Source organism: Monopterus albus, unplaced genomic scaffold (assembly GCF_001952655.1).
Source record: "Monopterus albus unplaced genomic scaffold, M_albus_1.0 scaffold61.1, whole genome shotgun sequence".
NCBI classification, from domain to species: Eukaryota; Metazoa; Chordata; class Actinopteri; order Synbranchiformes; family Synbranchidae; genus Monopterus; species Monopterus albus.
In genome coordinates this window covers 533674-548071 of record NW_018127941.1, presented here as the reverse complement: position 1 = coordinate 548071, position 14398 = coordinate 533674, and the positions used below count along the sequence as shown (strand labels likewise).

General features: G+C 40.5%; 2 protein-coding genes across 8 annotated transcripts in view; one reads left to right on the top strand and one right to left on the bottom strand.

The window, feature by feature from the left end:
• The window catches only part of prkaa2 (protein kinase, AMP-activated, alpha 2 catalytic subunit), a 13801-nt gene extending 3956 nt beyond the window's left edge, over positions 1-9845 (top strand). For 3 of the 6 annotated variants that reach the window (XM_020603431.1, XM_020603432.1, XM_020603430.1), the window contains exons 4-10: positions 289-433; positions 1327-1414; positions 2176-2400; positions 2944-3106; positions 3920-4258; positions 4342-4468; positions 5670-9842. In XM_020603431.1, the coding sequence (XP_020459087.1) occupies positions 289-433; positions 1327-1414; positions 2176-2400; positions 2944-3106; positions 3920-4258; positions 4342-4468; positions 5670-5926 (1344 nt within the window). In that variant the 3' untranslated portion in view covers positions 5927-9842. Of the gene's footprint in view, positions 1-288; positions 434-1326; positions 1415-2175; positions 2401-2943; positions 3107-3919; positions 4259-4341; positions 4469-5669 lie in introns of all 6 variants that reach the window. The other 3 variants (XM_020603429.1, XM_020603428.1, XM_020603427.1) reach the window with 2 other exon arrangements.
• A 135-nt stretch (positions 9846-9980) lies between these two features.
• The window catches only part of LOC109962061 (pollen-specific leucine-rich repeat extensin-like protein 1), a 15724-nt gene continuing 11306 nt past the window's right edge, over positions 9981-14398 (bottom strand). For both annotated transcript variants that reach the window (XM_020603425.1, XM_020603426.1), the window contains exons 19-20: positions 11352-11457; positions 9981-11262 (exon numbers count right to left, since the gene is read on the bottom strand). In XM_020603425.1, coding sequence (XP_020459081.1) covers positions 11367-11457 — 91 coding nt within the window. In that variant the 3' untranslated portion in view covers positions 9981-11262; positions 11352-11366. The remainder of the gene's footprint in view (positions 11263-11351; positions 11458-14398) is intronic.

Here is a 14398-nt window from a genome sequence, read left to right as displayed (position 1 = left end):
GACTGAATGAGTACGTGTATGAATGAAGAGAGGGAGTAGCGTTAGCAAAACAAAGCAGTGAATCAGAGAAATAAAATTTTGATTCTTTAACGATGATTATATTCTAAAGCACAAATAAACAAGGATTTTATGTGGATGCGTTCAAAGCATAGGCTTCAGCCTCCTGTCTATATGGAGTGTCTTTATTTACTGCTCTTTCTACATGTGTCATAGGCTTGAGTTCTGCATATCAAAGATCTCCCCACTAAAGCCACAGTATAGTTAGTTTGTTCATATTGTGTCTTTCAGGTGGAGGACACAGAGGCTCGCCGTCTCTTCCAGCAGATTATCTCAGCCGTAGACTATTGCCACAGGCACATGGTGGTCCACAGAGATCTTAAACCTGAGAATGTCCTGCTGGATGCAAACAAAAATGCCAAGATTGCCGACTTTGGTAGGATCCCCTAAGAACACCACTATAGCAAGAGGGAGGGGGAGAAGGATTGGCTTGACAGAAACTGAGAATTGTTGGGGAATTTTAATAAGAGTGAGAAAGCATAATAGAATATGCTCATGTCTTCATGGAGGACTAAGAAACAGAAGAAGACAGTTTGTCTCAGAGCTGATTAGACCTAAGTTAACAAGTAACTGGACGTTCTGATTAGAGCCAAATGGAGGCTGCAGAGAGGTGTGAAATCACCATCATGCACCTGCTAACCTTATTAATTGAATTTCTTATCAGTTGTAGCGTCTGATCAAATATACCATGAAAAAGAGAAGTACAGTATTTCCAAAAACCCATGAAAAACCCTTGTGTGCAGCAGGGTGTGTAGGGCAGAGAGAGGTCCCCTAGCATCGGCCAGGTCTCATGTCAAGTCTGGCAGGAAGCCTTGAGGCCCAGTGTCATCTGATAGGGAAGGAATTGTGGGGGAGTGTTAGGGTTGTGCAGCAGGAGAAGTATTTTGGCTGAGAGCAACAGACACCCATGAGCAAAGAGAGGGAGTGTTAAGGGAATGAATAAAAGATGAAGGGAAGTTCAGCACATGGGGTGTCTGGTGTTTAGCATTTGGCTGATGTCCTGGCAGGCAGGGAGAAGCTCATCCAATTAGACAAGCTTTGTATTCAGAGCTTGGAGTCTTGGTGGGTAAAGGAGGATAAAGTTATCAGCGGTGTCCACAGTGTGCAACTCTTAACCTCCCTGTGATGGACCATGTTCAGTTTACCCTGGTGTTTCAAAGGATCAGTGGCAATAATATGATAATATTGGATTGTTCCATTAGTCTGTGTTGCTGTGAGAGTAACAACGCAAGGGTGTTGAAGTGTACTTGCCTTGTGATTGGCCCACAGGTCTGTCAAACATGATGTCAGATGGGGAGTTCCTACGAACAAGCTGTGGCTCACCCAATTATGCTGCGCCAGAGGTCATCTCAGGAAGGTGTGTATGTGATTTAGGCTGCAAAGGCCACTTTCATTATTGATTAATCTGACCATCTTTCTTTAATCAATTAATTGTTCGTCTATAAAATAATGAATAAAGGTCTTTTAATGTTTTGGTTAGACAGAGATCTGACACCTAAAGACATTCTGTTTACAATGAGTTGTGGACAGGGAAAAACAGGAAATGGAGCTAAAGAATGTTTCTGTTAAGTGGTTAATTGTTTGGTTATTAATTTCACTTAATCATCATTTATTATATGGATTTGGGAACAAAACAGTTAGCTCATTGACTGAAACCCCAGCTGACAGAAACCTTTAAAGGTGCCCAGTGGAATTTTCATGTAAACAAGCAAAGTGCGTTTATAGTCACTGTTACTCACCGAAATGCACTGTGTACCCTTGAGATATATAAATATATTTGCAAAGATAAGTTTCAAAGTATTAAAATATGCATTGTTTACATGCCTAATAGCTTGGAGTTGTCTTCTTCCCTGCCTTGCAAATACACATACATACAGTAGTTAGACCATTTGTAACAGACCTGTTTAGCGTTACTAAACGGTTTGTAAGCAGTTAATGAAAACTATGGAAGGTCTTTTATATGAATAAAAGTCATTGTGTTGTGAAGCACTCATTAATTATATAAACACCAGTTATGGATTCCTCATTGGAGGAGCAGTACTTAATAAACAATATAGAGCCATAAAAATGGGTATTTTTGTTTGCAACCTATCACATCCGTCCTCATTGCTCTGTCAGGCTCTATGCAGGTCCAGAGGTAGACATCTGGAGCTGCGGTGTGATCCTGTATGCCCTGCTGTGCGGCAGTCTGCCCTTTGATGATGAGCATGTCCCCACGCTGTTTAAGAAGATCAGAGGAGGAGTCTTCTACATCCCAGAGTACCTGACCCGCTCTGTGGCCTCACTGCTGATGCTCATGATGCAGGTGGACCCTCTGAAGAGAGCCACCATCAAAGACATCAGGTATTGACCCAGCTCTGTTGGCTGCAGTGGCCCAGACAGAGTCCTCCTTATCTGCCCTGTTTTTTTTTATTGCCTTTTTTAAACTTTGTGTTACATTGGTATTAATGGATGTTCTGTGCTGCAGTCAAAGTTTTCAAAGTTTTATTCACTACCATTAATACACCATTGCCTACAGCTCATCAACAGTGACAGATGAATGGTGTTCTTTTCTTTTTGTATCTTAATTCAACATTTATCTTTAAAGAGAGAGAAAAAATGCAATACAAAAGAGAGAATGTGTTAAATTTATGAGAGGTAATCTGAAGTTTAAGTATACTCAGAAGTGATTCTCTCTTTCTAGCCCTGTAGCTTTAAAGCTCCCCCATCTGGAGTGTACACAGACTGCTGTGTTTGACAGCAGTTTGACGTCACAGCAGGTTCGATGTCACATCATAGTGTGACATTTTAAAATTAAAATCAGCGTTGGCTTTGGTATCATAGTTAAATCTGATAACTTGACTGTAGTTGTGTTTTGTGTTGACTGACGGTCCTGTCCTCTGCCAGAGAACATGAGTGGTTTAAGCAGGACCTGCCAGACTACCTGTTCCCTGAAGACCCTTCATATGATTCCACAGTCCTGGATGAGGAGGCCGTCAGAGAAGTGTGTGAAAAGTTTGAATGCACCGAGTCCGAGGTTGTGTCCAGCCTCTACAGTGGAGATCCACAGGTACACATTCAGAGCCTCATTAAGGGTTTTTCCACAATAGGAACCTAACAAAACATGATGTACCATGTAAGGCTCATACCACGTTCTGCCTCTGTTTCAACTGCCCTCCGCCTGATTTGCAGGTGCATTCCAGGAGCTAAAATTTGGCACCCATCAGAAGGTAGTACTAAAGTCCAGTTCCAGGTACTTGCAGAGGGAGGTGGTGGGTGTTGGCGGAGTTGTCACCCGTGATTGGTTAAATGTCAGTGTATTCAACTCTGTTAGCATTACAAGCAAATGAGACACTCGTGTCCTCTCCTCAGCTGTGTGTGTGTGTGTGTGTGTGTGTGAGAGAGAGTGTGTGAGAGTGTGTGTGAGAGAGAGAGAGAGAGAGAGAGAGAGAGAAGTGCAGCCCCACCCTCATCTAAACAGTGATTGACATGGGGAAAAATATGGTGGAAAAGCAAAACAGAATGGACTCCATCAGATGGTGAGGTCATCCCTGGTAATGGTTATGGGAAGCACAGGGTGTACCGCTTGTTATGTTCCGACATTGGAATGTGGCTTCAGTTACTGCTGGCCTTGTACACTGTTGTGGATACGGCTGGTCATGTTACCACAACTGCCCTGCAAACAAACCACTGTTGATACTGCAAAAAATGTAACTGTATGACACACTGTGCGAATGTGTTATACCCTGTGATTGAGCTTAATTTGTTTTTTGTTAATTTGTTGTTCGTTAGGCTGTGATTAGCATTGTTAACTTAAGGTCTGTCTTAGCTTCAATAAGTTATCTCCTTAGTGTTCAGTTGACTCCCCTTCCTATCCATCCAGGATCAGCTAGCTGTAGCCTATCACCTTATTATTGACAACCGGCGCATCATGACCCAGGCCAGCGAGTTCTACTTGGCCTCCAGTCCTCCGCAGGGCTCCTTCATAGAGGAAGGCATGCCACTGCCCCCTGGAGTCAAAGCACACCCAGAGAGGATGCCTCCACTCCTGGCTGACAGCCCCAAGTCTCGTTGTCCTCTGGATGCTCTCAACACCACCCGGCCTAAACCTCTGGCAGTGAAGAAATCTAAGTGGCACCTCGGTATCAGGAGTCAGAGCAGACCCTATGATATCATGGCTGAGGTGTACAGGGCTATGAGACAACTCAACTTTGATTGGAAGGTAGTTGGATATGTCTTATACTTGCATGTGTACACACATCCATTTACATACAGTATAAACGTGACTGTTATTTCATGTTGTAGGTGGTGAACCCATACCATCTGCGAGTGCGGAGAAAAAATCCAGTGACGGGCAATCTGGTGAAAATGAGCCTGCAGCTCTACCAGGTGGACAGCAGATCCTACCTCCTCGATTTCAAGAGCATTGATGGTTAGTGAGAGACAAAATGATCATCATAGACAAATATCATCTGGGTTTTAAATCCCAGTGTATAATCGATAGAGCGCTGCACTTAGCTGAAATGCAAATTTCAAAAACTAAATTTTATTGTAAGTCATGTCGGGCTTTGCCTTTTTGCAGGTGCAAAGTTGGTAATAACACAAACAGTAATAAATCCAATTTTTATGCTTGGCTGTGTATGCGTTGTGGATTAGCTCGTGGACGTTAGTGGAGGTGTCTGTCAGCCTGAAATATTTTAGCCATTTTTAAATAGATTGGTGTAGAAATATTTATGATCCTCAGAGGATACATTTGATTAACTCTTTATTAGCATGACCATGTAAATGACATTTGTGGTTTTTAATCAAATATCTCAAATGATTTGATGGGATACCATAAAATCTGGTACAGAATCCATGTTTCCAACAAAGATTTACAATGACTTTGGTCTAATTTTTTATCAGGAAAGCATCATTATTTTTTGATCATCGAATATCTGCAAAACTAACAATATTCCATCAGCCTCAGCTGTACTGTGTGTGTAGTGGAAATTAGAGAAGGTTGGCATGACACTTATTTAAAATGGTTAACGTGGCAAAATACACTGCCCGGCCACAATTTTAGGTACACCTATACAATTGTATGCACTTCAGTGCAACATTCCTGCCTTAATATCTGTGTTTATGAATTGCATTTATACATTTATGACAATTTCATCAAAAACTGAAACACTCTGAGCTTCATAAACAGATTTTAAGGTGGAAGTGTTGCATTGAAGTGCATACAGTTGTGAAGTACGTACAGGTGTGACTATTAAAGTGGCTGGTGAGTGGATATACCTGCCAAACATCAGCATGTTGTCATTTAGCTCTGCCCAAGTACAATCCCTCAGTCATGAGCAAGGATGTAGTAGACTCGAAATATGAAAGTGAAATTTAAAATCTTTCAATTTCTATAAACATTACATTAATTTTGATGCTGTTTGTGCTAAAATTAAAACTGACTGTATAAAAATGTTTTCAATATCTGCACATTTACAGTATAAATAGTAAACAATGTGAAGTTAGAAAAAAATCAGAACTTGTCTTTCTTGCATGTATGAAGACATTAACTTGATAAAACATTTAACTAACTAAAACTACCAGTACTACTTTGTTGAATGCTGATGCTGTTGTTCCTCTTTTACCTCCAGATGATATCATTGAGGCAGTGGGCTTTAAATCTGGTTCGTCCACTCCTCAGAGGTCGGGCTCCGCAGCCGGTCTGTACAGACCCAGACTCAGCATCGACTCGGCGAGCCCTGGCATCGATCTGCCCCAGCTTAGCTCTTCTCTCCCAGGATTCCTGTCAGGTAGTTCCCCTCTAGCCTCTCTTAGCCCCCGTCAGGGATCACACATCATGGACTTCTTTGAAATGTGTGCCAGTCTGATCACCACACTTGCACGCTGAGGCCTGTCAATAATGTACCCTCTCTGTAAAATGGATGTCAGTGGGGTTTTTAAGCCAATTGCAGATCTGGGATGTAAGATGTATGGACTGACTTCCTCTTTCTGTCTCCTCTCATCTCTGCTCGTTTTGTATAAGACTGGAAGGGTGAATGTAAATGTGTGGTGTTCACCTCAGATGAAGGAGGGAGAAAGAGGAACAAGAGCTTTTTTTTTTTTTTCCTTATTTTGACACAGTCCTTGGGCCAGTCTTGGTATTTTAAATATTGGGCTACAGCTTCTGAAAACTGGTCTTGAGACTGGACTTTGTGAATTACTGGAGCCCTTCAAAGTAAGAGGCAAGAGGTCACAGTTTACAGTCATGTCGGAGTCAGCGAAGGTCAAGTTCACTGTCACTCCTCCCACTTTCAGTCTGTTAACAGCTACTGAAATGTCATGACCCACTGTAAGACGTGATGTCAGGACATCCTGCTGAGTTGGTCTCAGGCACTGATTGGGGCTCAGTTTTGTTTCTTGCTTTTTAATTTGAATAGGACACTGGTGGTTAAAATTGACACGAAGTCTGTGTCTGAGGGAAAGTCACCACATGTGAAATGTTATTTTAGGTTTTGTAAAGAAACAGCTTTTGTTATCCATGTATATTATATTTATATTACATAGCTGAAAAGGATGACAAAGGTAGACAAATGTTAGACTTTATACATCATAAAGAAGATTATTATTACTTAAATATAAAATCCATATTTATTTTTGAGAGAGTTTTTAGACACTGTAGTTATATTATTTAAGCACTGCATCAGCATAGTTTTAACCTTGTTTTGAATAGATTGTAGATGTTTAATGAACCTAGAGAGAGCGCTGGATAGAATGATAATGGTATTGACTGTGCTACGTTTAGTGCTGAAGCACAGACGCACACTATCTCACATGAATTTTCACAACCACCTTTTTACCTGAGTTTTTTTGAATAGCAACAGTTTATCTCAATGTATTTCAGAGGCACTGTTCTTTTTCCCTACTTAGCCATCATTTTATACATCCAGTAGCTGTCTTAAATATGCAACACACACACACACGTAGTCCCCTTTACATGTGAATTGAGTACTTAAATGACAGGTTGAGCAGCTGCTAATATAGTGTTCAGCCATGCATGCACAGGATGTAATTAAAAAAGCCAGTGGGCCTGTGAGATCAGGAGGATGGACATGGCAGTCACTCACATATGCAGTAAAACTGAAAAATGACAGAAGCCGCCATGGCCTGTTTGTAATGAAGAGTGCCACAGTTTTAAGCCTGTAGTTAATAACTTTTCATTAATCATTTTTTATCATTGCCTTAAGCCTTTAAAGTGTGAGAACATGGCAAATGTCAGATCAGTAAATACAGCCTTGTGCCTGTTGTGAGCTCCTGGATTTTCTTTGACCAAAAGAAGAAAAAAATTGTCCTGTGATCATTTAGACTTGCGTTAAAAGCAACCAAATCTTCAACAAATGTAGTTTTACTTGATAAATTGCTAGTAATCCATTGAGCAGTAATGAATAAATACAGTTAACTAGACCTGTGGCCATACTATGTATGGATAGATGATGAGGTGACGAGGAAAAGATGATGACAACTTCATGTGAGATGGTGTGTATCTACCTACTGCAGGACGGTATAAGCCACAGAGACCTTTCTCCGGTTGCCTTAAAGAATGCAACACAGTAATTCTGTGCATACATACATACATGGAGAGTGTTTGGATGAGCCAGTGTGTGTACTAGAGATGTGCTCTTACCGACTTCATGCTGGTTTGTCAGGAGGATCTGTGCAGCGGTGTGACTGCCTGTGAGATCAGCCAAGTCGGAATCAGAGAAGAGAGTGATGAGGGTGGAAACAGTATGCGGTGTATTGTAGCTGTTGGCAGGGCTGTCTGTGCATGTATCTTATGTGAGGCTGTTGCTGCCTGTTCAGTCTGCACTTTAAAAGCTCATTTGCCGAAGCCTGCAGTTTGCAGATGTGCAGTTTATTGCATCACACACTTTGTGCAGATGCATTGACTTTACTGTACCTGATCTGTCTCGCCCTGTGTCATTTGACAAACACCACATTGTACTTTTATACGTCCTGCATTGTCCAGTCAGATCGTACTATAGCTGGCTTGTATCTGTGTCATTGCTTTCAGAGTTTTTTTCTGACTGAAAGTTGAGCGAAAGTTGGTGCTGCTCAGATGAATCCTCCTCTCTGTCTTCGTGTCTGGGTTTGTTTTCTTGGTTGGTGTTGTGTTGATAGAGGGAATGTTGCATTTGTTTGCAGTAAAACAGAGGATAGACAGGTAGTATGTACTCTACTTTAGACTGGTGTCAACTATGAAACCATATCTAATAAATGCTGTAAACAATTCATTAAGAGACAAACGTCATAATGAATAAATACAGTAAAAACAACCCTGCATACAAATAAAGTAATACATTTTGTAATAATTAACCTCAGCTCACTCTTATGAATTTACAGCATTGTTATTTTAACAGACTGGAGGTATGTGATTGAGGTTAATGAGGTAATTAAACTGGCATCCGATTTCTTTGTTCATACTATGAAATAAGAAAAATGACAACATCTCATATTAATGGGTTGAGTTTTAATTATTCATTAGTCTAAATTATTTCACAGATTTTTGGGCTGTGTAGATATTCTTTCTGTATATTTTCATGATTACCTCATATCATATCTTATTCAAATTGGTGATGTGACTCTTAGCCACACAGTAGTCTAGACTGTGAATATTAATCCAGGAGTGCTGTGTTGGACCTACTGTAATAATGCAAACTGAGGTTCTAGTTTGTTACTCTGCACTGTCTCAAAGGTCTCAGATGTTTGCCTTATGAGAGCACCAGGAAGACCTTTGGTTGAAACAGTGAAGGCCACGTTATTTTTTTCTCTCTGTTGAAACCCTTTATTATATGTCTCCTGTTGGTTTGTCGTGTACGTCGTCTTTCCAGTCTATGCCTGCACATACACCATATGTTGATGTCTGGGAGAAACACTGCTCCCTACTGCAAGACAACTGTGCACACACCTTTGTGAACACTATTCCATGTTCCTCAGTCAGTCTTCTATATTACAATGTATTGCTGTGTATAAATGACTCATCCTCTGTATAGTGAGCTACTTTGGTCACATCAGGATCACATCTGACCATTGTGCATTCATTCCTAATACTGCTGCTCATGACAACACTACAAAATTCTTGATCATAGAAGCGCACCAACTTGGAGAAATCATTAGTCAGATTTCAAAACTCCTGATACCCTCAGTATTTACTGTCAATGTAGTACTGTACTATTACAACAGCATGCAATTACTAGTGGCATGTTAGTCATGTAAACTCTAATCTGTGTTTAGAGCTGCAAACACATGCCAGAGGGCCTAAACAGGAGCAGACTGTGTGTTGTACCAAAGTGAGTATTTTCAACAGCAAAGCTGTGCTCTGTTTGCCCACGTTAAGTGTAACCTTAAACACACCAGTGTATGTCGTGGTGACGTGTGTGGGTGCACATCAGTTACTGTGAAAGAAAGTGAAGAAGGGTGTGTGTGTGTGTGTGTGTGTGTGTGTGTGTAAACATGTCTTTCTGTAGTTGTGTGCTGAAATTTGATTTGTACCACTATGAGGACATTTTGGCCAGTTCTTCCAACTTCAAAGGGCTTTGAGGGTTAAGAAGGTTAGATGTTGGGGTTAGACATTCAACTGGGATGTGTACAGTTTGGGGCTAGGGAATGTATAATGTCCTCGCAGCTACAGAAAGACGTGTGTTTGTGTGTGAGAGAGAAAGTGAGTGCATTTCAGCTGTCTCTCCCTGTCTGTCTGATTGAGGTTTGGATTTCTCTCATTATGCACTGCATGATATTGCTGTTATGATTTGCACTTTGACAAGTATTTATTGGAAAAACAATAAACAAATGATAAAAAGGAAAATGATTTTGTCCTGAAGTGAAGTTGGAGGTCTGACACATACCTACCAGATAAAGCTGTCAACAGTATTTTACATGAACATGACCTCAGGTTAGCATCACTGCTTTATTGTCTCTGTGTAATACTTATTCATCAGCTTGAGGGAAAGCTTTAGAAAACGAGAGGCACATAAAAGGGACACATGCCAGATAGCAGCTCCATAAAAAGCAAAGAAGGCAAAGCTTTAGGATCAGAACACACCAACTGGTGCTGTCAGAATTGTTGTATATGTTTTTAGATTATGCTCCATGTTGTTGTTTATTAGTACATAATTATAGATCATTTTTAATTAAGCTAATGGGCTAATTCAGGATTTAAATACTATGACAAGTAATTACACATGCACTTCTGTAATCACATGAGAGTAAATAAAATTATAGAAAAAGATACTAGTGTACAGAAAAAGCACATTAAGACAAACATCTGGGTGGAAACACTGACCACTATCAGATAAATGTTGAAGGTCTTATAAACATTGTCTACTGGAGTCCTACAGATGTACATGTGGAGAGGGCCATTAATAAAAACTGATAACTCCTAGGGGTTTCTAATTATTGCTGCTGACCTAAAAATCTCTAAAGTTTTCATAAGATTTTTTTATCTGTTATTTACACCTTTGCTGCCAACACTGTAAACTGGTAATAAGAGTGTAGAATGCTAATTTCATCTGAGCTATGAAACTGCTGTATGTAAACTAAGATAAATACTCACATTGATAACTTGTTGGGTTCTTTGAACAGCCCTGGACTGTCGATTTAATATTTGATCCTGAGGAACAACCTGGTGTAAGAAAGACTACTGGCTACTGAGAGCATGTTCAAGTTCTGTGTCTCTGTTTCCTCAACATGGTGTCTTGACCTGAAAAATACTCTGTTCTGAGAAAACCACTATATTTTGCCGTTGTCCTCCCGTTATTCCAACTACTTTAAATAGATTTGGCTTTCTGGTATTTCCATTGACAATTGTAATTTTTCCTACAAGAGTCTCCAGGGTCACAGTACCTAGAAAACTTGCATGCCTGCAACAGTTTGTAGGTCTTTTCCTGGGATCGGCAGTTCATCTGGGTCTACAAGTCGCTCAGGGCCACTGGCCGAGATGTCCCTCACTGGTTTCACGCTGAGTGCTTCAGAAAACAAACGGCACAGAAAGATTTTCCGGTTTCTTGTCGTGAAATCCCCATTTCCTGCTCCTTTTGTAAATCATTATACTGATCCATAAATGCAGTCATCTTGCATGTAAGATAATAGTCAGGAGGATGAAGTAACTGTCACAGTATCAGGTCACTGCTGTGGGTCACAGTGTGAAGAATAACACCACAGACGTCCTGATTCTTCTGCCTTTTTGTTGGACTGTTACAAACATAAAAACAAACATGTCAGTATGTGAAGCACACACTGAAGAGCAGTGGAGAGAGAGAGGCCAGGTGATTCATCCTTACCTTGTTTTCTGATAATTACTCCACTGCAAAGTCAGCATACAGGTCAGGAGGAGGTAAAATGAGCATATCGAGCACATCTTTTTCCGCTGGTGAACTGGCTTGAGGCCTGTGGAAAAAAGGTTGGAAAATAACTCAGCCTTTCCTCTAGTACCTCCCCACTCTCCTGTGTTTCCCATAAACACCTTGTGACCATAAATATGACACCACTGATAAATGTGAGAAAAACATTATGGGGAATCACCACCTCACACCTACCAGGACACAAGTCAGATTAACTTCCTGGTAGGAGAGGAATGGATATCAGTCTGCCTGTCTTTGTCTCAAACACAAAAAGAGGAAAACACTTGTTCTTTTCAGGCCCAGCAGCCCATGGGACAGATTGAGGGCTGCACGTAAATAAGCTCCATTCTGACTAAGGGCGCAACAATTCTCCAAATCCACATTTTGGTTTACACTTTGTTTTTGGTATTGTTTTTTGCCCTAACTTTAAATAGAATAATCATTTTGTGATTTACATGTGTTACAATCTTTAACATATGTAAACATCTTTACTGCTCCTTCTATGATTTTTCACATCTTCTACATTTTCAAGTCTTTGAACAAATTCTACAACTATTAAAATGCCTCCAAGAGGGAAAAGAGCTAATAAACCAGGAGCGAACGAGGATGTTGAGGGGGAAGGGGATTCTATTTCAGCGGCGCCAGTAGCTGAGATGTTGAATCAGCAGAAGCTGATGTACACCGCACAATTGTGCCAACAGCAAGAAAGCTTCCAAGGCTCGACGACATGACCAAAGAAATACAGGAGATAAAAATGAGTTTGCAGTTTACCCAGCGAGATGTGGATGCGATTAAAGCAGCCGTGGGTGAGCAGGAAATACATGTCAAGGAAACTAGGCATGACGTCTACAAAACTTGTGAGAGTCTAATAACTATAACGTATAAAATGGAGCAATTGGAAGCACAGTCCAAGCGAAAAAACATGATCTTCGAGGGAATCAAGGAGACAGCTGGAGAAAGCTGGACGAAAGCAGAACGGAAGGTGAAGGAGATTTTAATGGACAAACTGCAAATTCATGAAGAAATAGAGATGGAACGGGTTTACAGAGTCGGGAAACTTTCTGATTGTGGACCGAGAGCGGTGTTGGTCAAGTTGATGAAGGAGAAAGATAAGACAAACATTCTGCAGCAAGAAAAGAAGCTTAAGGGAACTAATATTTACATCAACGAAGATTACCCCGAGTCTGTGAGGAAGAGAAGAAGAGAGTTGATGCTGATGTTAAGAGCGGCTAGGGTGAGAGGAGAAATCGTGTTTCTGCGATACGACAAATTAGTGACCCGACCTCGGAACCAGAATCCTCGACCCATGACCAGCTCGCCGAGACAAGGAGAGTATGAAGGGGCCGCTGGACCCTCAGCGGTGTGAAACATGCAGGTATATTGATATCTGCGATGGCAGATGAGCTCTGGAACCAATAACAACAAGCATGACCCATGGACGATATGAGGCAAGTGATTTGTTACAGAAGTTAATAGTTTTTGAGGGACTGGATCTGGAACTGAACACGTATGGAGACACTGAAATTCATCATCATGAACCGGACGATGGCTTTGACCCTAAAAAAAACTTTTTTAAGAACTCTGAAAATAACTGCAAGTATTACACGGATGAGCAGTTTAACAGCAATGTCAAGACTGAGAACAAATCATCACTAATTCACTTTAATAGCAGAAGTTTATACGCAAACTTTCAGAGTATAAAACATTATCTTAGTAGTCTGACACATTCTTTTAATATAATTGCTATTAGAGAAGAAGGGAGTTGATGCCGAGGTTAAGGGAGGCCAGGGCGAGGGGAGACATCGCGTTCCTGCGGTATGACCGACTAGTGACCCGTCCTCGGAACCAGAATCCAGGACCCATGACCAGCACGCCGAGGACCAGTATGCCGAGACAAGGAAAGTATGAAGGGGTCGCTGGACCGTCAGCTGTATGAAGAAACACGCAGGTATATTGATATCTGCGAGGGCAGATGAGCGTTGGGACTAACAATTAGCAGAAACCAACAACAAGTATGACCCACGTACGGAATGAGGCAAGTGGATTACTTATAAATGATATTAGTGATCATCTACAAGTATTTGTGGTTTATGAGGGCCAGTATAGAAAAGAGAGGCCAAAAACAAATCTTTTCTATAGGAGGGTGATGAATGAACATGCTGTAAGGAGGCTAAAAGAGGATTTTATGGGGCAAAACTGGGAATCAGTTTACAGAGAGGAAGACTTAGATAAAGAATATGAGCAATTTTTAATATATATTTAAGAAAGTTTATGACAGGAACTGTCCTCGTAAGCAGTATAAAGACAAAAGTAATTACAGTCGGAAACCGTGGATGAGTAAGGGATTACAGAATGCATGTAAAAAGAAGAATGTGTTATATAAGGAATTCATACAGGGCAGATCAAAGAAGGCGGAAGAAAAATATAAGTCGTATAAGAACAAATTAATTGAGATTTTGAGGAGATGTAAGAAACAATATTACTCTAAAGTATTAGAGGATAATAAAAATAACATGAGAGGTACTTGGAGTATATTAAATAAATTGATTAGAAACAGCTCCAGTAAGAGTAATTACCCCCAATACTTTATGGATAATGATACACAGGTCAACAAAATGGAGGATGCAGTCGATAAGTTTAACAGGTTTTTTGTGAATGTTGGTCCTGGTTTAGCAAGAAGCATTTGTATAGATGATACAGCCGTCCCTATAAATAATAATACAATCGAAAGGAACATGAGTTCTATGTTTTTGAAGCCCATAGTTGAAAAGGAAATTATAGAGATAGTGAATAAATGTGATAACAAAACATCTAGTGATAGTGATGGCATCACTATGACAACTGTTAAATGGGTAATTGAGGGGATATGCAAACCATTAACCCATATTTTTAACATGTCGTTTTGACTTGGGCAGTTCCCCATGAATATGAAAATAGCAAAGGTTATTCCACTGTATAAATCTGGTGATAAGCACAACTTCACAAAT